The sequence below is a fragment of the Cupressus sempervirens genome, chromosome 3, assembly GCF_028749045.1.
Source record: "Cupressus sempervirens isolate cs-2001-9-10 chromosome 3, ASM2874904v1, whole genome shotgun sequence".
NCBI lineage: Eukaryota > Viridiplantae > Streptophyta > Pinopsida > Cupressales > Cupressaceae > Cupressus > Cupressus sempervirens.
The window spans coordinates 1,010,309,494-1,010,336,764 of record NC_143120.1 but is presented as its reverse complement, the minus strand read 5'-3'; the positions used below and the strand labels follow the sequence as shown (position 1 = coordinate 1,010,336,764).

Below are 27,271 nucleotides of genomic sequence, written 5' to 3'. Positions count from 1 at the left end.
AGGACATCACAGAAAAACTAACTACTTCCTAGAAATTGTCTGAATGGGAACATCACAAAAAATCTAACTCTACCTCAAGGAAGGACCAGTCTAGAAATTGGGCAAGCCATGTGTACCTAAAGGATGAAGAATTCAGCTCATGGGAGGAACCGGCAAAAATGTACAAAGCAACCTATATTAGGAAAAAGATGTAGCAGATTTGCTGTATTATGTTCTTTGGCCAAATCTGAGAGAGGATGCATCTAGATTCACCATGTATATGTATCATGTAACACAACCATAGTAATAAAAAACATTGGGTTGTACATGCCATAAATGGGTGCAAATAGAGGATGGGAAGCCTCAATATGGAATTTGTAGGTGGACTAGACACATGTTACATCCCAATTTTTGACCCAATTTAAAATGTTCATATAGCCGTTGAGTTTCACATGAAGTCAGTTGATGGTTAAATTTGTTATAATCCTGTGAAATGGTAAGATGGTTAGTCATTATAAATTCATATGAAGATAACATGCTAGTTGTTTATTTATAATGAATTCTTAGAATTGAAAATGCGGTTAGCAGTTATGATTATTTATGATTAACTTGTTATGGTAATATGATTCAACTGTGGAGAATTTCTTTGTAGGGAGCACATCAAAAAGATGGAAGCATTGTTAGAAAAGAATTGAGCACAAAAGCATCACCATCACTGGGCAAATGAGTATGAATCATGAATCACCATGGTTGAGGACCTAGCGACTGCATAACAGGATACACACATTAGACACACATGAGCTATTGAATAATCTTTAAAAAATTAAACATTTTATCTTAATGAAAGTACATACCTTTAATGGTTTATGATTGACATTCTCATCACTTCAATATAATACATATTTATGTACGTGCATATAAGGTGACACCGTGGTATTATCTTTTACAAGATTATATTTATTAAAATATGTACATTTAAATGCGTGCACACCATGAGTGGATAAGAAGATAAGATATACATACTTAATAGGTACAAGCTTGGATAAACATTAAATATGATGCCATCTTGATAAAATATATATGTGCAAGTAAATATATATGTTTACGGATTATCCTTTTGATTTATAATCTTCGAGTTTCCTTCCATATTTATTTTCCTTATAAGAGGCCAAAATGTACACTTTGCATATGTTATCAATGATTCAAGAAGACAATTCTTTTAACTGCTCAAGAGTTACGGCTTCTTTGAAGCTTTTGCTATTTTTGAATGCCTCTTTTAGGTATGCAAGTCGGAGAACCAAAACAGCATTATTCTGCTCGTTATACCTCTGCTCTCTCATGTTTCTCCATTTTCTATTTGGTTGCATATATTCAAGGACAAGCCGTATTCATTATCTCCCCAAGTGATGCATAGTGGTTGCTCACATCTCGGCTGCATAGAGATAAGCCATGCCATGAGTTCCAGACCAGGCTATGTGGTCAGCTCTTCTAATTGAGAATTATTACAGAAATTACAATTGCATTCGAATATACAGCAGTAAGAATGTGTCCATGAATTGCGTAAAACTATCATAGCTTTGCAATATTGAAATAGATACTTGATAAGTCCATCCTTTCCGTGTTGAGTAAAGGTCAAGAGTATGTGATATGTTCATACATTTTGTTCTATTGATGGATTTCATAACCAAATTACATTCCTTGCAAGTCCATTAAGATCAATTTCCAAGCCTTAAGACTATGATATGACATACTGAAGTTTGTAATATTTTTACCCCAGCTGAGGTTCAGCAAAAGGAATTGAATTACTCTAAGATCTAAATACCTAAGACTCACCTAGTTGTATGGCCAAGAAAGAGGGTAAAGAGGTGAGGGAACAATCTGCAACAACATGAAACAGAATCAAATATGATACATTAAATATTTTTGCTTAAAAGAAAACATTTAATAGCTTATGCATGTCCAATTCATTCTATATTGTCAAGTCGAGTGGTGTGATTTAAGTACCAGAATGCTCAATGGCTGACAAGGTACTCCATGTCTATTTAGGGTAGGGAGGGTCTTTCTAATTAGAGAAAATGTCGGGATAAGTCTAAGGTCCGTGGTTGGGAGGTTAAGCCCCTGACAATGTTTCCCCTCTCCACAAGATGTCAAGACATGCATCAGACAAAGATAGGTTAAGCATTCAAACATTCATTGATAACAGGTATTTTACTTTTATGATGCTTATTCAAGTAGAAGCTAAGATGGTTTGAGTTATATCATCATTTCAATTATTTTCCCGTATTGAAAGCAACTTTTCTCGTTAATATAATTGGTAACCAGTTAGATCGGTTGATCTTCCAACTGAACATGAAATATTACTATATGCAAGGGATAAGTTTATCTAATGGATTGTTATCTCTACCTTCATTTATTTGAATAATGAATATGAGTGTATTTCCTAACTGAATGTTATTGCCCTAATTGATAAAATGGTATGTGATGCCCTAATTGATCCAATGGTAATTGATGCCCTAATTGATACAGTGGTATGTGATGCCCTAAATGATCCAATGGTAATTGATGCCCTAATTGATAGTGGCATGTGATGCCCTGAATGATTCAATAGTAATTGATTCCCTAATTGATACAATGGTATCTGATGCCCTAGATGATATATTGGTATTTGTCATTACGATAAAGTATTATAGCTATTTGTTCCTTAAGAGGTATTTTATGGACTAACCTAGCTTTTTGCAGAAGCATCTCTAGACAATTTGTCAATTTTGAATTCTATGGTATGTATATTTTAAATCCGTTGGCAAACTCATTGATGATATCTTCGATTGTTAGTTATAAAATTTCTGTTTAAATGATTGTAACTATTAATCTCATTCACATGAATACAACTGATATAACTGTCTTCCTATGAAAATGAAGTAATAACTGTATTTCTTTGATATGTTAGTTGTTAGTTAAGACCCAAGCAAAGGGAGATGTTACAACACACCAATTGGAAGCTTGAGTTGTATAGATACAAACTTTCAAGTAGATCATGGAGAGCATCCCAATCGATTTTATAATTGGTTTGCCTTTATCTAAACAAAGGCATGGCTACTTGTTTGTCATCGTAGACCACACAAACTTGACTTCAACTGCAAAATGGTGGGATGTTAGCAATCACAAGAAGAATGCATCTCCATTTAAATACCACTCCCAAAAGATATCCACCATCATAAGCGATTGTTGAAAAGTATTAGAGGTGAAATAATGGCATCAAAAGAATGAGGATATTTTTTCCAGTTAAGGTTTTGCAGCTTTCTGCAGTCTACCTTCTTGTTTCCTGAAAGCTTTGTAATTTTGAGATTGAGAATGAAACTATGACCCACCAACCTAGCTTAATTGCTAGTTGTAATTCTGTGCACAATAAGGAAGGTTTGTATGGACCATCAACTTGATGGAACTTATAAATTGAATATATGATTTCCAACAAATTATAGCTCCAATCCTGATCTGCCAATTTCTATTTGTTAAAAGAGGCATATATTTGATATTTAAAAGTGTTTTGTTCACAGTGAATAAAATTTCAATCTTCGTCTGCAATCAAACGCATAGTTTTACTAGATTCCAGCATTTCAGTCCATGTTGTCTATAATTATTAATTTCTATTGTTTCTTAAATATATCCATTCATTTAAATATAGGATAGAAACATACACCTACGCAGGCACACACACACACACATACGGATTTGCCATCTAACTATTATCCCAAATGGGAAATCCTAATAGCATGTCAACTCTGGGAGAAAATCTGGGGTAGTTAAACTTTCAATGGTACTGTTGTGCATTTCGGATGTAATTTAATGGACTAGTTTATTTGTCTCTCACAACCAAATGAGGCTAAGGATGTATACTGAAAACGTGTAAGGATTAAGAAGTATATAATATTGATGTCTAAGATAAGATTTTTGCATTAGATTTACCAGATCCTAACTACAGTGTACAAAAACTTAAAAGACATTATTTTAATTTATTAGATATCATTTAATTGCAGACTCCTTTTTGCTGAAGGATTCAAAATCTTGATGATCATAGCCCTAATTTTGATCGCAGCATGATATAATTCTTTCCATCAAATATCTGTGGTCATCCAAAGCATTGCTGCGCACCTTACTAACTGAGCATTAAGTCTTACCTTTGCTTGGTTATTGTCTCTATTGCCTGTTTTACATTTCCAAAAACAAGATGTCTTTCCTCATGTTCATCCACCCCTAGTCTCCTCAGGTGTTGCCATAATGTATCTGTTCACAAAAGAGATCAGGGAAGCTTAAATTTTAAATATCACTATAAGCACATTAAAGAACTTTTTCATATTTCTAAAACTTACCTTCTGGAATTTTGCCTCCAGAGAGTTGCAGAATGCCAACTACAACAAAAGTCAATCCAAGAAGTTGTGAACTGTGCTTGTCTTCAACAAATCTGGTTCGAAGCTCTTCTTGCAACGTACTCTTTAAAACATATGATTTGACCTCAGTTGTGCCTGCATGAACCACATGGATGACCTACTTTAAAGCACATGTAACAAATGATCATTTCCAAAAAAATCATGTGATTAAATAAAAAACTTAAGAACTTACTTTGTTGACTACTACGAGCGAGATTGTCCTTTGAAGATCGACAACGCTGTAGTTCCTTCATTTCATAGCCAAAAATGCTTGCAAATTTCTTTTGCGCATCCTGAATTACTAAATTTGGAAGATTCCTTTGACGATAGTTCTTAGTGACAATCTGTGTTAGCTCTTCCCGTCTTACAGGAACACCAGGGTGTTGATGATTTTTGAAAAGCATGAATCTCATTATTTCAGAAACAAGTTTGTCCCTTTCCTGCAGTACAAATTACACAACAGAAATAAATCGATTCACCGGGTAGCATCATGCAGTTGATCCAAAATGTTTTATTCTAGACTTACTACCAATTACAAAACAGCATTTCTGGAGCATTGCTCATCATACTGATCTGGTAAAAGTTTCTGTATAAAAATGAGTTTATTTATAACTTGAAAGCATCATGTTGAATTAGAAAATGTCTTGTAAAGGCATGTAACTTTCAATATGTTAGATATTAAGGTAACACATACTACTTTCCTCCTCCTTTTCCCTTTCAGTTCATAAGCAAACTCAAACCTTCTCTGGCTCTCTCCTATATCATTTCCACTCTTTTTCCCAGTTTATTTTGCCTTAATTTCCTTGTTTAATTTGATCATTCTCTTGGTATCTAATTTTTTATTCATCCTTTAATCCCTTTTACATTCATCTCATTAAATATACTTGAAATAAATCCTTTACTCTTATCTTCCTCTAGTCTGTTCATACTTTTCTTGGTTTTTCCTTTATTTTTCTCGCCATACTCTTCCTCTACTCTGTTCATACTTTTCTTGGTTTTTCCTTTATTTTTCTCGCCATACTCTCCAAAAAAGTTATAATCCACCGATCATTTAACTCTTTCATCTTGCAACTTCAGTTTATTTACACTATCATCCTTCACCTTATTATTATCCTTAAAATCTGCCATATATCAAAGCATTTAGAATTTTAGACACGAACTGTCACATATTAATATTTATGCTTGTCAGATTTGTTGCTCATAATCCATTCTGAGATAGGAAGTGTGCCTAACCCCATCTTTCTATTGCAATCCATTTCGGGCCAAAAAGTGAGGTTACCCCCACCTTTCTGTGTGATGTCCCCTTCCTAATTTACCCTAAAATCACAAATGCAACAAATTAGGGTTCGTATTACATCCTAAGAAATAAATCTTTTCTCAATGATAATATTCTGGTTTCAAATCATGTAACCACAGCATGACAGACATATGCAATATACATACAAACATATACATTTATATAGTTAATCTTTAGAGTTAGTCAAGCCACATCATATTCATAGAGTATAAGCACGTTGGGGGAAGAGACATGATGGATCCACCCAAAGCCATCTCTACACCAAGTTTAATAGTGAATGTCTATCACAGCCCTCTTGCTTCACGGCTTGTACCTGCTTTCCCTGATCATTCCTATCTCCCTTCAAACAGTTGTCAATGCGGAGTCGGGTGAAGCTTGTAAGGGGGTACTTGACTCTAGAAGTGCCCTCTTTGTCCTAGATTGTAACAATCCCACTAGAATTATGGACCTTATAAGATTACATGAAGGTCATGAGAAGTAACCAATGAGCCAGAATTACCAGCAAATAGTAGAATTCAAAATGCTTTTCATGTATCTCACCTCAAGAAAGTGCTAAAAAAGCAACCACGCCATGTGCAAAATTTCCCTGCGTGATGATGAAGTTAATTTGATTTTGTCACTTGATGCAACAATTGACATGAAAGAAAGGATGTTAAGGATAAGATTATACCAGAATATTTGATTAAGTGGAAGAATCAGCTTATGCAGAATGTCAAGTGGGAAGGTTCCAACATCTTTGATTATTCCAATTAAATTTGCTTGAGAACAAGCAATCATGGGAAGGGTGGGCCGTAATGGCCTCATCCAAAAATGAATAACATGTCACAGGTCGCAAATAAAACATAAACACCTTGGACAACTACAAAAAAATAGATCACTGTCCTAATCACATGGAATTTAATTATCACCATCAGCTGCCTATGGTATTAAAAGGAGTGATCAAGGAGAAATAATCAATATCATTAAAAATGGGATTTAATTAAGTTCATGAAAGGGTTAAAAGGCATGAAATGAAGAGTCGTGTCAATTAAATAGAAAAGGTGTATAAAGAAAGATAAAATCAAGAAAGGAGATCATCTTTGGGCTAAGACATATTTAATTTCATTGTGAAATATAAAATAAGGATTCAGGAATCTGAGATGAAGCCCCTCATATCGAAAATTAAAAGATGAAAACTAGTGGATGAAAACTCCTAGCTTTAGCAGAAATTGGAAACATCTTAAAGTCATTTATATAAAGAGAGATAGCTGCAAACTGGAAGAAGGATTTTGAAATAAAGCTAAAATAGGCTTACAAAGAGAGCTAGAAATGCAGGTCTATTTGTGCAGTACTGATAATGATTTAAAAAGAAATTAGGGCTTGCAAATAATGCACAATCCACAAGTTCTACAATAGGCTTGCAAATAGAGCTAGAAACGGCAAACGCAGATCTGTTGGTGCAGTACTAATGATGATTACAAAAAACAATTTGGGTTTTGCTCGTATTTAAAAAACTATTATGTTTCTCCCATTGGCTACATGAAGACTTCTATCTAGAAGGCCACTATCATTAAAAAAAAATACAATTTTAAGGCGGCTAGCATAATTAAAAAATCAAATTTGAGCATTAATAAAAAATCAATTTTGTAGAATGGTGGGGATGCAAGTCAATATCAGCAAAACCAAGGTTATGATTTTCTCTAATAATAAAAAACAGCATCAACATGAATTTTATTACAATGGAAGTGTTCTCGAAGAAGTTGCGGAATATAAATACCTTGGCATCGATTTCAACAAAAAACTAAGCTGGTCTAGCTGCAGGTATAAAAGGACATTAGGTGGATGGAAGGCTTTCTACGCTCTTCAGAATAGGTGCCGTGAAGCGGAGTTGTGGGATTGGAAAACTATTCAAACCTTGTTTGGTCTTCTTGTGCTGCCAGTTGTTCTTTATGGGTGTGAATTATGGGCCAGCAGCACTACTATAGCACAATGGAAACAAATCGAAGGAATCCAAAAGCGCTTGATTACAAGCAAGTTTAAAATTAAAAGCACTGTTCCATATGACATCATGCTAAGTGAAATGGGGGCTGCGCCTATTGAGGCACTTGCTATGGTTCGCCTTTTAAGCTATCTAAAAAGAATCGAAAAAATGGAAGAGGATAGATGGCCGAAAGTTGTCTTTAGTGACACACTATGTAAGCGAAAAAGGACATGGATGCAACAAAACATCAAGTGGATGAGTAAATGGAATATTCATTTCAATATGTGCCCCACAAGTAATAAAGAAATAAAGGTCTTTGTTATGGAGAAATTCTACAAGAGAAATTGGGGAAGCGAGATTGGGAGGAAGAAACTATATTATATAAATGAGTTCAACCCCACTTGTGATCAACTCGAAAAAGTGTACATAGGAGCCAACATTCCTTGGAGAGCTAAAATTCTTATTGCTCAGCTGAGAACCAACTCTCACCAACTTCGTTGTGAGACCCGGCGTTGGAAGAGGCCAAAGGAGGCTTGGGAAAAGAGAATTTGCAGATTTTGCAATTCTGGGAAAGTGGAAACTGAACAGCACTTTATTCTAGAATGTGAGGCCTACAAGGATAGCAGGGATAAGTTTGCGGATACTATATGTGACAGTTCTTGGCATAACCTGTTCAACGAAGAGTACATTGAGCAATTGGGGGGGCTCATCATTAGTCTACACAAGAGGCGAACAGCGCTACTTAAGTCTGCTTGAGTTGTCTTGCTGTCCCATAGGCTATTTTTGGCCTCGTGGACGTTAAAATTTTATCTATCTATCTATCTACAATGACAACCCTAAGTCAAATCTTCGTAACTGTGTGCAAATATATTTCCTATCTGAGGAGCGATCACTGTTTATCTCCCATGTGTGTTACCTCCATCAATATGTTTTAAAGATCATTCATGTTTGGTTTTATTTATATTATTGTTTTCAAAGCTTATTTTTATATATTTAATTATTCAAGACAGATATATACCTTCTGCAGTATTTACTCAACGCCCAATTGCAACAGTTAGCCCAACTGAAGAACACGTAAGTACTTTTCTTATGTATATGTGGTGCGCAACCCCATTGGTGCCTTTATATCCCTACAACATTGTTAAGGATAACAATAATACTTGAATTGAATCCATTTTTTGTCTTAACATGTTTATTTGCATCTTCCATTGCAGGCAGTACAACAATATGGTGATATTGATGTTTGCGCAACTGGATTCCCACCCACGAAAGCAACATTATCAGGGCTTCCTAATCGCATTTTAATGAAATTTAATTGTGTGTTCAGCAACGGACAAGGTTATAGGACTTCAGATGTGTGGGAACCGACACTCCTGAGATTTCACAGGTAATACTTGATGCGTACCCCAATTTTTTTAAAAGATAGTTTCTGGTTTCTGTCATGCACAGTGTTTTTTTGGTGTAGAATTCCTGAATAACCAAGGGTCCGCCAACACTCAATTCTTCTTCTTTAAATAGACGTTATAATTTTAGCTAACAGGGTTTTGTTCATTTAAACAATAATTTTGAAAGAATATGCAAAACTCTAACTAAAGAAACCACGAACCTCTGCGGAAACATTGGCTTGTGAGCTAACATCAGGATCCGCGTCTCCCCTGGCCATTGTAACCGGCTCCTCCCTCGTCTCGAATTTCTGCATAAGATATCATCTATGTTATCTTTTAATAACTAAATAAGAAATTTTAAGTCATTTTACAAAACATAAATTGTTTTCTTTGGTGCATTTTTTGTTTTTTGAATCAAATATTAAGTCACAGAACAATCGGTTTGTTGCTGAATTAAGAAATTTATACATTTTACAGAGTTGGAGAGCAGAACATTAGCGAGAGGCGAGATCAGCGTATGCTTGTCAAATTATTACAACAGAGAACTCGCATTGCAGAGCAGCTGTACGTTTCTCCAGCAACATTTGTTTAAACAAGATAGCTAAGATGGGGAGGAGCAGGGAGTTCCCGCGGGAAAATAAAAATGCCCATATACCCTAGAATGGCTACTAATATTTTGCAAATGGATTTGCAATTGTTAATATGGTGTGGGAAGTCTTAAAAGTACAAAAAACAATAAAAATATTAAATTAGAAAACTATTAAAAAAAAATGAAGATATATGTTTTAAGTTTATAGTCTTTTTCATAAGAATTGAATTTCTTTTTTTTAAAGAGCATACTAGATCTATTCAAAGTATTCAAAATAATTATGAAATGGAAAATATTTAAAAGATTATAAATAAAGAAAATGTAAATGAATATTTGGAAATTGATATTCTCAATGCAACTTTTTTAATATAATATTGTAATATAATCTGTTTTTTATTGATTCAAGTTTTTATTTACATTATTAGATTTAATATGATGTTTGTAGAAATGAGATTGATATATTATTATTATTTTGTGGGATTCATTTGTGAATCAATCAATATTGTAATTTAAAAGAGAAATCAATTTATACAAGGTAGAGTTTAATGTATTATAATAAATATGTATATCTAAAAGGAAAAACAATTGAGAAATAGATTTTTTTTACTGTTAATCTTTGATCATTAGATCTAGTATCAAACTTATTATAATAATAGTCATTATCTCATAGCATTGTTTTTTTATTGTGAATCTATTTATTTTAATATTATATTTTTTAACATGATGTTTCAAATTTTAGAAATGACCAAGGAATGTACATAGCTCAAATCTTAAATGCGTCATATATTAAATATCAAAAATTATAATTACAATGTGGGGCCCCTAAGCATGCCAAATCCTAGAAGGATCTCCCCTTCTACGACTTGGTGGTTGGCCGATTTGTTGTTTCTGTTCAAGGGACCTGGGTCTTTAGATCCATTTGGAAGGTCTGGGAAATTGTTCGAAATTACATTGATAACATCTGCTTTGATCACCAATATTCCATTCAGGGGGAATGTTCTATTTGGTGGAACCTCACCAATTTGGATAAGCCTCTTGCTCTTACTAAAGGTTGCTCTGCAAGAGCTTGGAATTCTAAGGGTATTAAATGTATTATGGATATTATGGAACATGATACTCTTATAAGTTGGCATTATCTTTCTACCAGGTTTGGCCTTCCTAACTCTCAAATCAGAACTTATAATCTTATCAAGAATGCTTGCAATTCTTTAAATCTCCCTAGAGATACTGATATTGATTCACATAGATACCTTTCCTTCAAATGGAAAGATGGGACCCTACTGAAAAAACTAAAGCGAAAAACATATATAATTTCCTTAATTCTAATAATTGTGTTATTGATCATGCTAATAAAATTTGGTATTGCAACTTCAGCACTTCTGATTGATAGAAATCCTTTGATAAATTATGGAAGTCTCCTATTCCGCCTAAGGTTAAGCGTTTTAAATGGCAGCTCCTTCTTGATAAGCTTCCTGTTAGAAATCATTCTACTGATTTTGACACTTGTTCTATTTGTAGAGTTCCTGAAACCATGAGGCATATTTTCTTTGACTGTGCTTTTGCTAAATAAATCTGGTTAATGTTTGGTTTTTCTATTACCAAAAATGTTTACATTATTGATATCATTACTGGTTTTATACATGGTCTAAAAAAAGATTCTAACCTTTTCTAGCATATTCTTTCATCTTTCATTCTTTGGTTCATTTGGAAATGTAGAAATGAAGCCAAATTTCAAGACATAAACAGAAGTCTTATTGGGTTTTGTAGAAAACTCACCCATTTTAAAATTGCTTCTCAGGTGTGCTGCATCATGAATTTGGAATGTGATAAGCTAATGAGATTCCTTGAGGATGGCATGCTGAGATGTTCATTTACGAGATGAAATTTGGATATGAGATGGCTAATATATTAGATGACAAAAATGCCTTTGACAGAGCCTTGGGCAGCTTGGTTGAAGAGGTTAGACGCACCGATACTCCTTCTTATGATAAGTTGGATATGTATGCTCAGTGCTTGGATAGGAAAACAGTTATTTGGATGGAAGGAGCACAAGGATGGACAACCTGGTTGGAGTACCGTGATGATGTTCTTGCTTAGCATTTGCAGTTGTGCTTGTCTTTTTGTTTTATCTTGTTGCATATCATGAGATCTTGATACTTTCGCTCCCTTGGGCTTGCTCTTTGCCCTCGGGCTTCTGTTGTAGTTTTTGATACTTTTTACTCTCTCGATGATTAATACAAAAAAAAAAATTATAATTATAAAATTTTAAGTATTTAAAATGAAATATGAATTTGTTACTTCTACATTTAAATAAAAAAATAGTGAGAAGTGAATATTGAAAGAGTTTTGTGTTTCATTATAAATTAATTAATTCATGAATTTTAGCAACGACCATTATCTTAAATTTAAAAGAATTATAATATAGGAAATGTTGGCATGTTTCATATATGATTATGTTTGTAATAACAAACAACAAGTGTACTTAGTGGCTTAGTACTTGTCTTTAAGTAGTATTAGTTTTAATTTTGATAGTAAATTTAATTACAATTTTATTATATATTTATTGTAAGTATCATAAATATTAGTTTTTACTAAGTTTTAAATAAAGAAATTAAAAATAATTATTTAATAAATTTAGTATTAGAGTGGATGAACGAAATTTCCACAATATATTTGCCAATTCAAATATTTATTAAATATGATTTTTTTAAAAATCATTTTATAAAAAGGACAATACATTCTAATTCAAGGTCATTTCCTTATAATTAGGGATAAGACATATTAGTCAAAGAATGTTTGTGATAACAATAGAGTGGGATTAAAATATAGTTTATAAAATATAAATTTTCACAAAACAATTTGCATATAAAACCTTAAATGATTCATCCAATTAAGAGAGAGAGAAATAATTTATATAAATTATAAAATTAAAAATTACTGTGTATATTTTTTAAAATGTAATATTTATAATTAAAGGTCAAATATATGAAAAAATAATTGGTCAACTACAACTTATTTGATCACCAGTTAAGATTAGGAAGTCAAAATGTGATACAACAACACTTAGGCCTACAACAAGTATTAATAAGATATCGATCACAAAAAGATTGTTAATAGAAGTTAGGAGATGAAATAAGAGAATTGCATAGAGATGGAGGTATTGAAATCAAACAACACAAAAGATTATGCAACCCCATAATTATTCCCTCGTTGTATCATAAATTCGGCCAAAAAAATGAAATATGGAGAACCTCCCAAAAAATGGTTTCTATAACACAAAATCAATTAAGTCAACCATGTTTGAGATATTTAATTTATATAATATTTTTAAAAGTACATAAATAACAAAAATTTAGAATTATTTAAATTACTTAAAAATTAATTGAGTAATTGGTTAAAGTGAAGGCAATAGTACATTATCTAACAAGTACAACAAGTGTCACATAGTAATTAAGTACTTCTGTAAAGATTGTAATAGAAACCATTATACTTAATTATGTAATTAATTGTAGTTTATATATATACTTTTGAAAATAGTTATTAAATATATTTTAAGAAATGAATAGTTATTAAATATAGTCATAAGTTGTAATTTAAAAATATAAACAAATATAAATTATAATTAGTTTCAATTGTGATTAATAAATTATGATTAAGGTGGAATTTGATTTTTATAATTGAAATAAAAATGTGATGATTATATTGATGATAATAGTTATAATTTTGTTTGTAGTTTAGTAAGAGTCATTATAATAGTAAGTTTTTAAAATAAAATAAAAAATTGTACTATAAAGCATTATTTTGAATTGCTTATTTATTTAAGATTCAAAATTTGTATCTATAGATAAGAATTAATTTTAATCCTGAATTGTTTAGTTTTACTATGTAAAATAAAAGATTGTAAATTGTGATTAGTTTCAATTGTAAGGAGTGAAGAACCCTATAAAAGAGGATAAAAATATGCCCAAAAAAATTATGTATCTTCCAATATAAGACCTTAAATAGTTTATCCAAGCATTGTCTACATAAATAATTTTATAAAATTTAGAACTTAAAAAATCCACAACTATACTTAGAAGAAATAGGATTTTATAAATGTGACGAAAATGGTGGTACAAGATTGGATAAAAATAGTTCATTTAATCACTAGATAGGACTAGCAATCCATAAATTGACACATCTACCGGCAAGTACTAAGTGTCACAAAGTGACATAGTACTTGTCATAAATATTGTAACAGAAATAAATTATTTTTAAATATAAATATGTAACTTAACTATAGTTTTAATTTTGCATGTAATAAATTAATTATATTTTTATAATCATAATATAAGTGACTTTTTAACAATTTAAGAATTTGAATCTAATTATAATCCATATAAAAATGTAATTATAGGACTGCACCCTATAAAAGTATCTATAAGATCACAATTCTATAGTGCTTCAAAATGTGTTTTAAAAGGCCATAAAATGATACAATAGTACATTGATCAGAGTTTGGTAACAGAATAGACGGAATGAAAGACTAAATTGATTGACTAGATTACCAAATGTTGAGGGGAGGATTAACAATGTTGATTGAAGAGTTAATGATTAATGAGTGAACAAAAATTTTAGTTTTTTTCTTTTTTAGGTAATGGGCGAAAGCCTAGATTAATTATTATTATGTGTTAATTCAAGTGGATTCAAACCCAAGACCTCTCCGATGAGAGGCTCACAATTTACCATTGTGTTATGGGCTCTTGCTCAAACAAAGAGTTTAGTATTAGTTGGCTTTGGAGTTATTAGATAAATAAAGAATTTATTTACTTGCAGAGAAACATAAATAAATAAAATGTATTTTTATAAGAGAAAAAATTAGCTCAATTAAATAAATAGTATTTATTTTATCATGGATGGGATTTTATTATATAAATATAATAATAAGAAAGAGAATATATTAATTAAATGAGATTTTTATTTAACTAATGTGAGGGTGTGGGGAATACTCAAATAATGATTGATTATTTATCTACTTTATAGATGAATAATTGATTTAGACACTCAATAATTAACCTCAATAAAAGTTAGTTATTTTGGATATATGTGACAAAATGGAGAATGTGAAAAAGGCTCAAGGAAATAAGGGATTGCAGTGGACATGATAGTTTGAATAAGCATCAAGCATTTATCATACCATACCGGATAGGAACCTACAATGACTATTCCACACCATTTTGAATGTAGCATGAAGTTGTGATGGAAATCCAATAAACTATGTTGTGAATATGCCAATAAATTCATGGAAGCAACATACAAAAGAAAATGAAGGAATGCCTCAAAGTAACATCACCTTCATAGACATTCATCCAAATGTAGAATCATTGGGTGTACACAAAACGAAAAATGTGATTGATACATTACAAATAACTTTCCAAATTTAACCACAACATATTTTTCTCAAGCCAGGATGAGTAGTTCTTATGCAATATTTACTTCTATAATTGAAATTATGCACTTATAGAGAGGCATGCGATGCATTCAACAAAATGTCTAGCCCAAGTCAAAGGATTTTCAAGCAAACTTGTCAAAGGTGAGAGAAAGTAAATGTGATGTACATATATACATATATACATATATACATATATACATATATACATACATACATACATACATACATATATATATATATATAAATGTATATATATGTGTATAATTGTATATATGTACATATATATATATATATATATATATATATATATATATATATATATATATATATATATATATATATATATATATAGAGAGAGAGAGAGAGAGAGAGAGAGAGAGAGAGAGAGAGAGAGAGAGAGAGAGAGAGAGAGAGAGAGAGAGAGAGAGATATATAGATAGATAGATAGATAGATAGATAGATAGATAGATAGATAGATAGATTGTTGGAAATATAAGGTAGGCAAGGTTACTGAGAGGGGAGGGCGAATCAGGAACCAATAAAAATTTATCTTACTTCACTAATTAATCCTTCATATAATATTATGATCTAATTGCATGCATGAAAGAATGAAAGCAAATAAACATTCATAACACTTTGACACAAGATACAGTAACCCAGAAACCTTCCAATCTGAAAGTAAAACTGGGGTGGGGATGATACCCACAAGCTTTAGTACTGCAATATAAAGTTAAACTATTAAGGCTTACAATTGACCACTTCTGGTGATCTTCCCTCTTAGGAGCAATAACGATTGTGAGGTCCAGCTTGTTAAAGGATTTACAAACACACAATGAAGTATACACTCAGTTAAGAGATTTATCAAAGATTGTTAAGTCTACCCTATTAGAGGACTTAACTGATACACCTGTTAGGATGAACTGATGGCTAATCTCTGATTTGCAACTCTGATTTGTTGGTTGAGATTCCTTGAAATGCAATAAACACTTCACCGTGATGGATAAATCTTTGTTGTCCCTTGTATTGATTGTAGCCTTCTTTAATTCACATTCCTACTTATCATATACTTCTTCACATACATACTTGGATATGATATAATGTATTACATATATATCAATCCAAATCACAACTTATTGGAGTTGACTACAATACCAATTTCATCATAATTCACAAATTCAGCTAAACTATTATAACTCGAGTTTTGAAGACAAACTAAGTGATGTTTTGGTAGTCTACAAACACTATCAATTCTCGATAATCTTTGGCACTCGGTTGAACTTGAAGCTTGTTCCATACTAATCACTTCCAAGTAGCTCAAACTCAGTTAGCACAGTGTGACTCGGTGAACTTTGAGAAAATCGAAAGCAACTAAATCACTAGGTTAACACTACATAACTCGGTCAACACTAGATCCACTTCGTTAGCCTTATGAGCTCAGCAGACACTGTTGGACTTGGTTAACACTACGATCTTACTAACTAGCTCGATAGCCTATGCTATGCTTGGTTTTCACTAACCTTTGTCTCCGAAGCTCAGTAAAAACTATGTAGCTCAACAAACACTATAAACTAATTCAGGTGCTCGATAGACACTATATTCTAACTACTTAACTCAAGAACAACTAAATCACTTGGTTAATACTACAAATTGAATGATAAGCTCAATAATAATGTAACCAAATGACTAAGTGTTGAGTCACTGATAGACAAATTGACCTTAATGTCAATAATCTCCCCCTTTGGCATTAGTGACAAAAATACTTATCAAAACAAAATCTGATCGTAAAAAATTTAAGTCAAAATTTCCTTAGTCATCATTTAGTGTCTTCAACCTCGGTAACATACTCTATTTTTCTAATTTGTTGAAATTGCTTCTATAAAGGTTTTTTTCTTTTTGCTAATCCATATTGCTCCCCCATACATATATATCTCTTATATACATACAAATGGAGTATAGTATACTTCTCTTCCTTTACATGTCACTTCTCTTCCATTCTTATTCATAATAATATACACTTCTCCCCCCTTTTGACATAAATGCCAAAGGTGTATAATATTTATGTGTTAATACAAAATGTGACAAGAATTCAAAATGTACCTTCAAAATGAGAACCATTGTCTTGTCCCAATTTTCTTGTAGTACCTTGCTTGCATGTAGTGCAATCTGAACTTCTATTGATAATCTCATCGTGTGATCAGCTATGGAGAAGTTTTTATCATGGATGAGTGTCTTTGCATGTGCAATGTGTTTCTATAATGCATCCATGTTTGGAAGAATCGTGCCTTGGATTTTTGCAAGTGTGGCCTGTATCTTGGCTTCTTCCCTTAATAATTTTGCCTGTAGATTAGTTAGATATCTAATCTTTGTATAATGTGTAGAGTTATGGCTTAGGTCAAGTGATAGCTAGTATGCACTTGCCTTTGTATCTTCATCTATCTTGGACAATTTATCCTTGATCTCCTTTGTGAAGATAGATGTGTCACTTAACTTGACAAACAGTGATACAACATTATTAACTGAGGTTTCTAGTGAACCAAGAATAGTACCTAATTCTACTTGATCTATTGCAATTCTTTGTGCAACTTGTTCCAACACTTTGTTCTCGAATTTCCTTTCTTCTCTTTGAAGCAACTTCTCTTGTCCATTCAAGTATTCATTAGATTTGTGAACAATATATGCTAATTGATCAAGAATAGGTTGAGTACCATCAACCTCAATACTTAGAGCATCAAAAAATATGCCCTTTATGTCTTCAAAGACTTGGTTTTCTTTCTTCTTCTCTTCTCTGAGATTTTGTTGCTTAGCTCTCTTCTTTAGTAATTTACCCATGGTGTTCATTTGATCAGGCATGATGGTAGAGATATCCCAATTTGGAATAACTACATCCTCATCCAGATCAACAATTTCTTTTTCTTTGCCCTTTTCTTTTAGAATGGTGGAAATAATTTGTTTACCCTTCTCTAAGACTTCAATACTCGGTTGAGACTAGTTCTCAACTATCATTGTATTGGCTATGGAAATACTTGGAATGGAAATAATTGTGGAAACTAATGGACTAGCTACAAATGTTGGAATAACACTAACAACAAAAATACCTTATTGCTGCTTGGTCGAGCTTGGTGATGGAGGACCTTGTTGCTTGGTAGATGAAGTGTTGGGTACTTCAGTCATTGTAACATTCAACCAACCAATTTTAGAGCTTGGTTGGGTGCTTGTTATAGTAGTGGTATCCACAACCAACTTGGTTGAAGCTATCTCTGAGCCAAATTGCACTAAGCTTATGCTTGGAGAGTGAGGAAATGAGGCCATGACAGTTGTTGTAATTTTCTCTGCATTTGTTTCCTCAATACCTTGAATCTCTAAAAGACTTCCTCCAATGGCTTCCTATTTTTCCTCCTCATCATCCAGATTCACATCATCTAGTTCATCATCTTTTATTTCTTTATCCTGTTCCTCATCTTCATCATCTTTGTCGTCAACATGAACAATAAAGTCACTAGGTTGATGCAACTTATAGATGTTTTTCAATGTTGTTGTAGCTTCTTTCACCACATATTCAATGTCTTTGAGTAGTAACATGCATGTGCCTAATTTGAGAGTGAATGTTTTCTCATTTTTCTTCAAGGATTCCTTCACCTCCTTATTACTGATATTTAGCATTAGTTGCCTTAAGGTATGTTCATAGATATCCTTGATAGACTTTTATGCATTTGCCCATGTTGGCTTTATTACCTGCATAAGTTCATTAGGTATTTGTTGTGCAAGCTCACCTAGAGAATACTTCTATGTACCTAGCTTTTTCATAACAACATCCTCAATCTACCTTTTCTCATCTGTATTCCCTATCTCATACTTGAGGAATTTGAAATATGCCATACCGGTTCCTTCTATTTTCTTCAATCTTTCTTGAAGTTTAGGTGCAGATCTCTTGAAGATTATGTGCTCGACTTCATCTTCACCTAACTTCAATTTCTTCCTTGACTTGGGTGCCCTTCTTGTGAATACAATAGGGGATGACTTGGTAGGTTTGGTTATGATAACCTTTTCTTTCTTCCTTAGAGGCCCTTCTTCCCCAGATTTGGCTTCTTCTTCATCATCTTTTGCATCATCATCTTCTATATCATCACCTTTTCCCTTGCTAAGCATTAGAGGGGAACTTTCTTGCTTTGAGTCTTTTAGCAACTTTTATACTCTTTTCCTTTCTTTGTTTATTGCATAAGGTAGCTCGATCTCAAGCTCTATTCTTGCTTTAGCTTCATCGTATGTTCTAAAGTATGTAGCTTTGGGATCCACAAACTCATTCATCAGAGCCTCTATGATATCCTTGGTGTCATTAATGTTAACCTCATACTTTAGAGGTTTAATCCATGCCACTCTAGGTTTGAGTGCCTAAATGTGTACTTTTTCACGGTCTACCATGAAACAAATATCATCCTTGTAATCTTCTACAAGTTTCTTGGGGATCCTATATCTATTATTCATCTTCTCCTTGAATGTTTCAAAATAGTTATCCATGATGTTTCCAAAAATTTCAACCATCTCTGCTATGTATTCATTAATATGATATAAAACATGAACATCTTTCCTCCATACTATTGTACCTTTTGAAGGGAAAATTTTCTAAACAAAGAAGAATAAACATGTTAAAAGAGATCCAAACTTACATGGATTATTCTTTGATCCTCCGATGCTCTTCATATTTTTGTTGAATTGGTTCAATAGTAACTCGGCAAGGTCAAAGGATAGCTTATTCTTCACAACTTTGCATGCAATATCGATAGCTTCACGTGACATGATGTTTAATCTGCTAGAACTATAAATTTTGTGTACAATAACATGAATGTCAAACTTTAGTTATGTGTTTGTTACAGCACTAATCTTCATACCTCTTCCGTCCCACTCAGCAAGAGTTTGCTTTTCCAATTTAACTCGACCTAGGGTTTCGATTGTCTTTGCTTTGTTAAGCATTGGAAGCCCAATGATTCTATGAATCATTTTCTTCATTATCTAAATGATTTGGTCCAACCATAACTGCCCATTGTGTACACAACTTAGAATTTATCTCATCCATTTGACCTAGGAGTCTCTTGGCATATGAGACATATGAGTCAAGCCCTTGGTTTCCAAATGCAAATGTTTAGGTTTCAATGCACCATCACACACAATTCCTTGAATACCTCATTCAACTCTAAGATTTTGAGTTCTTGGATAGAACACTGATAAAAGGAATGAATGTCATGCATGAGTAGTACCTTAGGTAGAATTTGAGATTAAGCACCAGATGGGTCGAGTGCCTCTGCAATCATTGGACTCAACTTGAAATTTGGTTCCTTGCAATCGACTTCATGGACTAGCATTTCAGAACCTTTCTTCACTTTGCTGCTTGAAGATGCCATGCTTGGTTGGGTTTCTAAAAACTTCAAGAATTCTTCAACAAGTACTCAATTTTCTGGGGGCTCTGAAATCACTTTGTACAAATAGCTCTAGAAAATTGTGGTGAAAACAATGCAATTAATTTCTTTCTTTTTAACAAGTTTCCTCTCATCAATTGCCATTAATGCTTTGTACTTTATACTCACTCAGTGACAAGTTGTTTTCCACTTGGTTTTCTTTTAATGCTTGGGAGACATCTACAGCTCAGTAGATCCATCAACACTCAGTAAGAACTACTAACTTCGTAACCAAAAACAATATGCAACCTAACCTTGCTTGATAAGTTCTTGCGACTCGACCTTGCTCAATAATGTCTCCTTCTTGCCATCCTATTCAGTAATCCTTGTATGTCTTGAATATTTATTGGATCATTTTGCTTGCTAGCTAGAACTGATGTTAGATTACTTTTTTTAAATCACAATTCTAGTGACCTCCATAAGAAACTAAGTTGAAATGTTTGAGCCATCCAACTCATTGACTTAAATGTCATGACTTTGACTTGCATTCTATGGAGATTTTGGTACCCATTGCTACCTCATTTATTTTCTGATATTGTCAGCTTTGGCTTTCTTTTCATCTTCAATTCTACTTGTGTTTATACAGTTTTTGGCAAAATGTCCAAGTTATGTACAAATAAAACATCTCTTTGTAGTATTTATTTTTCTCATGTGATCTTTCATACAATTTGCTCCAATGTGCCCAAATTCACTACATTAGTGACATCTACACCATGTGTTATAGTCTCATCCAAATATTGTTTTCGCAATTTGTTTTCAGTTGGGTTCCACTACTTGGTTTTGCACTCTAAGGATTTGTGTCCTTGTTTCTTGCAATTGTGATATTTATCTTCAAACTTAGGTTTCTCTTTACATTCACTTGTTCTATGACCATGCTTATTGCAGATGTAACACTTTCCATTGAATTTTGCATCTCAGTAATAAGGAGGTGAAGGAATCCTTGAAGAAAAATGGGAAAAAGTTCACTCTCAAATTAGGCACATGCATGATACTGCTCAAAGACATTGAATATGTGGTGAAAGCAGCTACAACAATATTGAAAAACATCTATAAGATACATCAACCTAGTGACTTTATTTTTCATGTTGATGACAAAGATGATGAAGATGAGGAAAAGGATGAAAAAATAAAAGATAATGAACTAGAGGATGTCAATTTGGATGATGAGGAGGAAGAACAAGAAGCTAGTGGAGGAAGCCTTCCAGAGATTCAAGGTATTAAGGAAACAAATGCAGAGAAAATTGCAAGAGTTGCATGGCCTCATTTCCTCAATCTCTGAGCACAACCTTAATGTAATCAAGCTTAGAGATAGCTTCAAGATGAATATCAAGTTGTACTTACTGGACTCGTGATGATTGACATAGCATCAACTCTTAACTATGTTAAATTTGATGAAGTGAAAGGATGTGCTACTGCTCATGACATGTGGACCAAATTGAAAGATATCTATGGAGGTGATGATAATGTGAAAAGAACCAGGGTAAAAATCTTGAGAGGTCAGTTTGATCAGATGAAGATGAGAGAAGATGAAAACATTGTAAAATATGTTGAAAGAATCAAAGTCAATGTCAGTGCTATCAAAGCCTCTGGAGGAACAATTGAAGATGTGATAGTGGTAAGCAAGATACTTAGAAACCTTCTTCCTATCTATGCAATCAGAGTGTCTGCTATTCAAGAGATGAGATGTGATCCAAATAACAAGATAAACTTGGATGCTCTAGTTAGAAGATTGACTACATTTAAACTAGATAACTATGATAATTATACTCCTAGGTCTAGCAATCTTGAGTTTACAGTTGAAGTCAGAGTATCACTCAAGAAGAAAGCAAAAGGTCAAACAACAAACAATCTGAAAGTGAAGAGGAAGATAGTTTTGTAAGTGATCTTGAAGCCATTGAAGCATTACTTGCAAAAAGGCATCCCAAAGGCAAAGGAAAGTACAAAGGTAAGATTCCTTTGATTTGTTTCTCTTGTGAAGAAGTTGGACACATTGTTGCAAGATGTCCAAACAAAGAAGACAAAGATGAAAAGAAGCACAACAAATACAAAGGCAAGAAGGATTTCAAGAACTTCAAGGACTACAAGGACAAAGGCAAGAAATCTAGTTTCATGGCTAAAGATTCATATATTAGTGAAGATGATGAAAAGGTCTATATTGATGTAAAAAATGAATTTGATAACGAAGGAGATAAAATGACATTTCTTTCTCATGTTAGCAAAAATGATACATGGATTATTGATAGTGGTTGCTCACATCATATGAGTGGTGACAAAACAAAGTTTGAACATATGGAACATTATGATGGAGGAAGTGTGAGATTTAGAAACAATGAACCTTGTTGCATAAAAGGAAAAGGTTGCATCTCACTAACCAATGAACTTAGATGTGATAATACTTATCAAGTTGAAGGACTAAAGCATAACCTACTAAGTGTGGCACAGTTGAATAATATCAAATTCAAGGTAGAATTCATGAATGAGAAGGCCAAGCTCTTAGATGGAAAAGGAAATATGGTTGGGTTTGCTAAACAAACCAAAGGTAATCTATTCTACCTAGACCTCAGTGAAAGTTTATGTTTCATTGCTCAAGTAGAAGAAAGTTGGTTATGGCATAAAAGCTTATGTCATGTGAACTTTGATAATATGGTAAAGATAAGAAAAAACAAAAGAGTGAGAGGTATCCCTAGCCCGAGGAAATCTTATACGAGCTTATGCAAAATTTGTCAAATTGGTAAGATGGGCAAGACAAGTTTCAAAAGCAAGAACTATCATTCTGAAGAAGTCTTGGAGCTAGTTCATACAGACTTATGTGGACCTATTGGAATAGAAAGCTACAATGGAGATAAGTATTTTATTCTTTTTGTTGATGATTATTCTATAATGATGATTGTAATGTATCTCAAAGAGAATTCAAAAGCTTTTCAAAAGTTTAAATGGTATATGGAAAGAGTGGAAAAAGAAACTACAAAGAAACTAAAATGTTTGAGATCAAATAGAGGTGGTGAATTCATCTCTAATGAGTTCAATGAATTCTGCACTGAAAAAGGAATTAAAAGACAAGTATCATCCCCTAGTACACATCAAAAAAATGATATAGCTAAAAGAAGGAATAGATCCATCATGGATTGTGGAAGAACTTTGATGATAGAAAAGAGTGTTGTAATCAAATACTGGAAGGAAGCAATTGTTACTGTAGTGCATAGCTTGAACAGAGCATAACTAAAGAAAGACTCAAATCAAACTCCTTATGAACTATGGTATGGCTACAAACCTAATGTAAGTTACTTGAAAGTATTTGATATCTGAAGGGTACTGAAGACTATGGATTATGGTACAAAAAGGAGGCAATATGGATTTGAAAGCATTTAGAGATGTCGATTGGGTAGGAAGTGTTGATGACAGATAGAGCACCAATGGTGGAGCGTTCTTTCTTGGTAAAAGATTAGTGCCTTGGACCAGTAAGAAGCATAAATGTATTTCTCAGTCTACAATAGAGGTAGAATATATGGCAGCAACAACTAATTGCTCCAACATTGTTTGGTTCAAGCAACTATTAGCAAGTATGAAGGCAGAAATCAAGGATCCAGTGGTTATCTTCTATGATAACACCAGTGCAATTAATATATCAAAGAATCCTGTGATGCATACCAAGACCAAGCACATTGTTATAAAATATCATTTTCTAAGAGAATTGGTGCAATATAAAGAGGTAAAATTGGAATATGTGAATACTAAAGAACAAATTGCAGACATATTCAATAATCCATTACCTAAGGATGTTTTTTTTTTTTTTATCTAAGAGGTGAGTTAGGGGTCATTCTCCCTATTCAAAGCTTGCTAAATAAAGTTCAATGATGCATCAACAAAAGCATATTTGAAGATCAGTCTATTGATGTAGTATTGAAAAGGGTAGATTGCATATGAATTAGAACATAGGGTACATTGATATTTACTGAATATTGTCTTTGGCATAAGATGTCAAAGAGGGAGAAGTTTGTATGTCCATCATTTCACAAAAAAATTTCTTGAAAATCTCAAAGAAGGAAATAGATGTCAAAGAAGAAGAACTTGGTCTAATATCAAAGAGGGAGAGTTTGCTATCAGAAGAAGATGTTAAAGATAAAGGGAGAAACTGATATAAGGAGTTCTCATGGATGCAAATCACAATGAAACTAAGGATATTTTCCTTACTATTATTTTTCTCTAAAAATTTCATTGTATTATGACATGTTGTGTTGCCATCAATGCCAAAGGGGGAGATTGTTGAATACAATTGGTTAATTATGTATTATCTTTGATGTTACAATGTCATACTTTTACGAGACAGTGTATCTTGAGCTCACTTAGGCTTTGAAGATAGTTTTTTGTGTCACCCAAGCATTTCAGAATTTTCAAGTTTAGAAGTCAGTGACTACCGAGTTCACTCAGGTGTCAAAGGGAAGTTATAAGAAGATGAATGTTAATCGAGCTCACTCGGTCAATGAAGGATAAGTTTGATGGAACTAGTGTTAACTGAGCTCACTCGGTTACCAAAGAAATTTTGTGAAAATGTAGTGTTAACTGAGTTCACTTGGTTAACACATGAAAATCATTTCTGAGTTAGTGTCTACTGAGAAGGGTCGACTAACAAAGGATTTTCTTGTTTTGTTATATCGAGTTCAATAGATTTATTTTTTGGTTCTAGTCAACTGAGGTAATGAATATTAATTATTCTAAGATGTATTCAAGTCGAATTGACAATGCATAAGGTATAAGTATAAGGTCAAGTTGAGGATTGAATGTGTAGAAGAGTATTGAAGAATAGAAGATGGTTAGAGGAAGAAAATTAGAAGGATAAGTAGAATATCCTTCTAGAGCTGCAAAGATACATTCAATCAGAAAAGATCAAGTATACAAGCCAGAATTGAGATCTGTAATCAGCAATTTAGTTGCATTAGAAATTAGGTAATCTCATTGTTACTGTGTAACCATCGTAGCAGTGATCTAAATCTCTTAATAGAGTTGGCTTAACAACTATTTGTAAATCCTCTAACAGGGTCACACCTAACATTGTGTTTTTTAACCTTTAACAAGGTTGGCTCCTAACAGGACTCACTTCAAACGAGTGAAAATCAATAACTAGTTGCAATTGGTGGTTTTTTCCAAATTGGGTTTCCACATTAAATCTGTGTCACTTCATGTTATTTCTTTTATGTGTATGCAACTAAGTTAAGCAAGATTCAATCACAGATAATATCTTAGGATTTTCATGTTAAGCATTTGTTGAGTTATTTCATTGTTTGTCAAGTTACAACATTTGCTAGTGTAAACTAAGTGACTATGTGTTTACCAAGCATCAATATTTTCAGTGAATTTTATGTTTATTTAGACATTTGAGGGATCTAAGATTTATTTTTGTGGTGACTGATTCACTCCTTCCCTCTTAGTTACTCCTCTTATATTACCAACAATTGATATCAGAGCTTCTTGGTGCTTATAGAGAAGGTTTCAAGGGGATACACACACACACACACACACACACACACACACACACACACACACACACACACACACACACACACACACACACACACACACACACACACACACACACACACACACACACACACACACACACACACACACACACACACACACACACACACACACACACATGTATGTATAACACTCAAGGATGTGGACATACACAACAACTTAGAATAATACAAAAGGGAGAAATACATCTATTGACCAATATACCTTGGACCAAATTGATAGGCTTTAGATAAAGACCAAAACCATCTAATAGACACCCATGTAGAATGAAGATGTGCCACACACATGAACTATTTGATGGCATTGTTGACATTATGGTCAATTTCTCCATTAGTGACTTAACACTTAGTCAAATGGTTGCATTATTACCGAGCTCTATAGTTGTTACAAGATTATCAGTTAGTTTACAGTGTTAACCGAGTGATTCAATTATTCCTGAGCCAAGTAGTCTAAATACACTATCTACTAAGCACCTAAGTTAGTTTATAGTGTTTGCTAAGCTATATAGTGTTTACCGAGCTTCAGAGACAAGGCATAGTGCAAACTGAGTATAGTAGAGGCTATCAAGCTACTCAGTGGAAGTGAAGAAGATCGTAGTGTTAATCGAGCTATGGTACATTAGCCAAGTTATATTGTGTTTACTAAGCTCACTATGTTAACATATGAATCTAGTGTTGATTGAGTCATGCAATGTCAATCGAGTGATTTAGTAGCTACCGAGTTTCTCAATATTCATCGAGTCACACAATGTTGGCCGAGTTCAAACTACTTGGAAGTGATTAGTATGGACCAAGCTTCAAGTTCAACTGAGTGCCAAAGATTATCGAGTGTTGACAGTGTTTGTCGAGTATCAAAACATCACCGAATTTGTTTTTAGAACCTAAGTTACATCAATTGGGCCAATTTTGTGAATTATGATGAAATTGATATTGTAGTTGACTCCAGTAAGTTATGATTTGGATTGGTATATATGTAATACATTGTATCATATCCAAGGAAGTATGTGAAGAAGAATATGATGAGTAGGAATGTGAATTAAAGAAGGCTACAAGCAGTATAAGGGACAACAAGGATTTATCTATCACAGTGAGGTGATCATTACATTACAAGGAATCTCAACTAGAAAATCAGAGTTGCAAATCAAAGATCAACCACTAGTTCCTCCTAATAGGTGTATTAGTCAAGTCCTTTAACAAGGTAGACTTAACAGTATTTACCAAA

At 33.1% G+C, this 27,271-nt stretch overlaps 1 protein-coding gene across 3 annotated transcripts in view; it reads right to left on the bottom strand.

The window, feature by feature from the left end:
• Positions 1-9,740, bottom strand: part of LOC149570157 (melanoma-associated antigen G1-like protein) — a 105,322-nt gene extending 95,582 nt beyond the window's left edge. Inside the window, exons 1-7 of one of the 3 annotated variants that reach the window (XM_089822818.1) lie at positions 9,514-9,652; positions 9,267-9,353; positions 4,597-4,843; positions 4,347-4,499; positions 4,155-4,260; positions 1,813-1,857; positions 1,336-1,411 (exon numbers count right to left, since the gene is read on the bottom strand). In XM_089822818.1, coding sequence (XP_089678944.1) covers positions 1,351-1,411; positions 1,813-1,857; positions 4,155-4,260; positions 4,347-4,499; positions 4,597-4,843; positions 9,267-9,323 — 669 coding nt within the window. In that variant the 5' untranslated portion in view covers positions 9,324-9,353; positions 9,514-9,652 and the 3' untranslated portion in view covers positions 1,336-1,350. Of the gene's footprint in view, positions 1-1,335; positions 1,412-1,812; positions 1,858-4,154; positions 4,261-4,346; positions 4,500-4,596; positions 4,844-9,266; positions 9,354-9,513 lie in introns of those variants that run through there. The other 2 variants (XM_089822816.1, XM_089822817.1) reach the window with 2 other exon arrangements.
• Between the last annotated feature and the right edge of the window lie 17,531 nt (positions 9,741-27,271).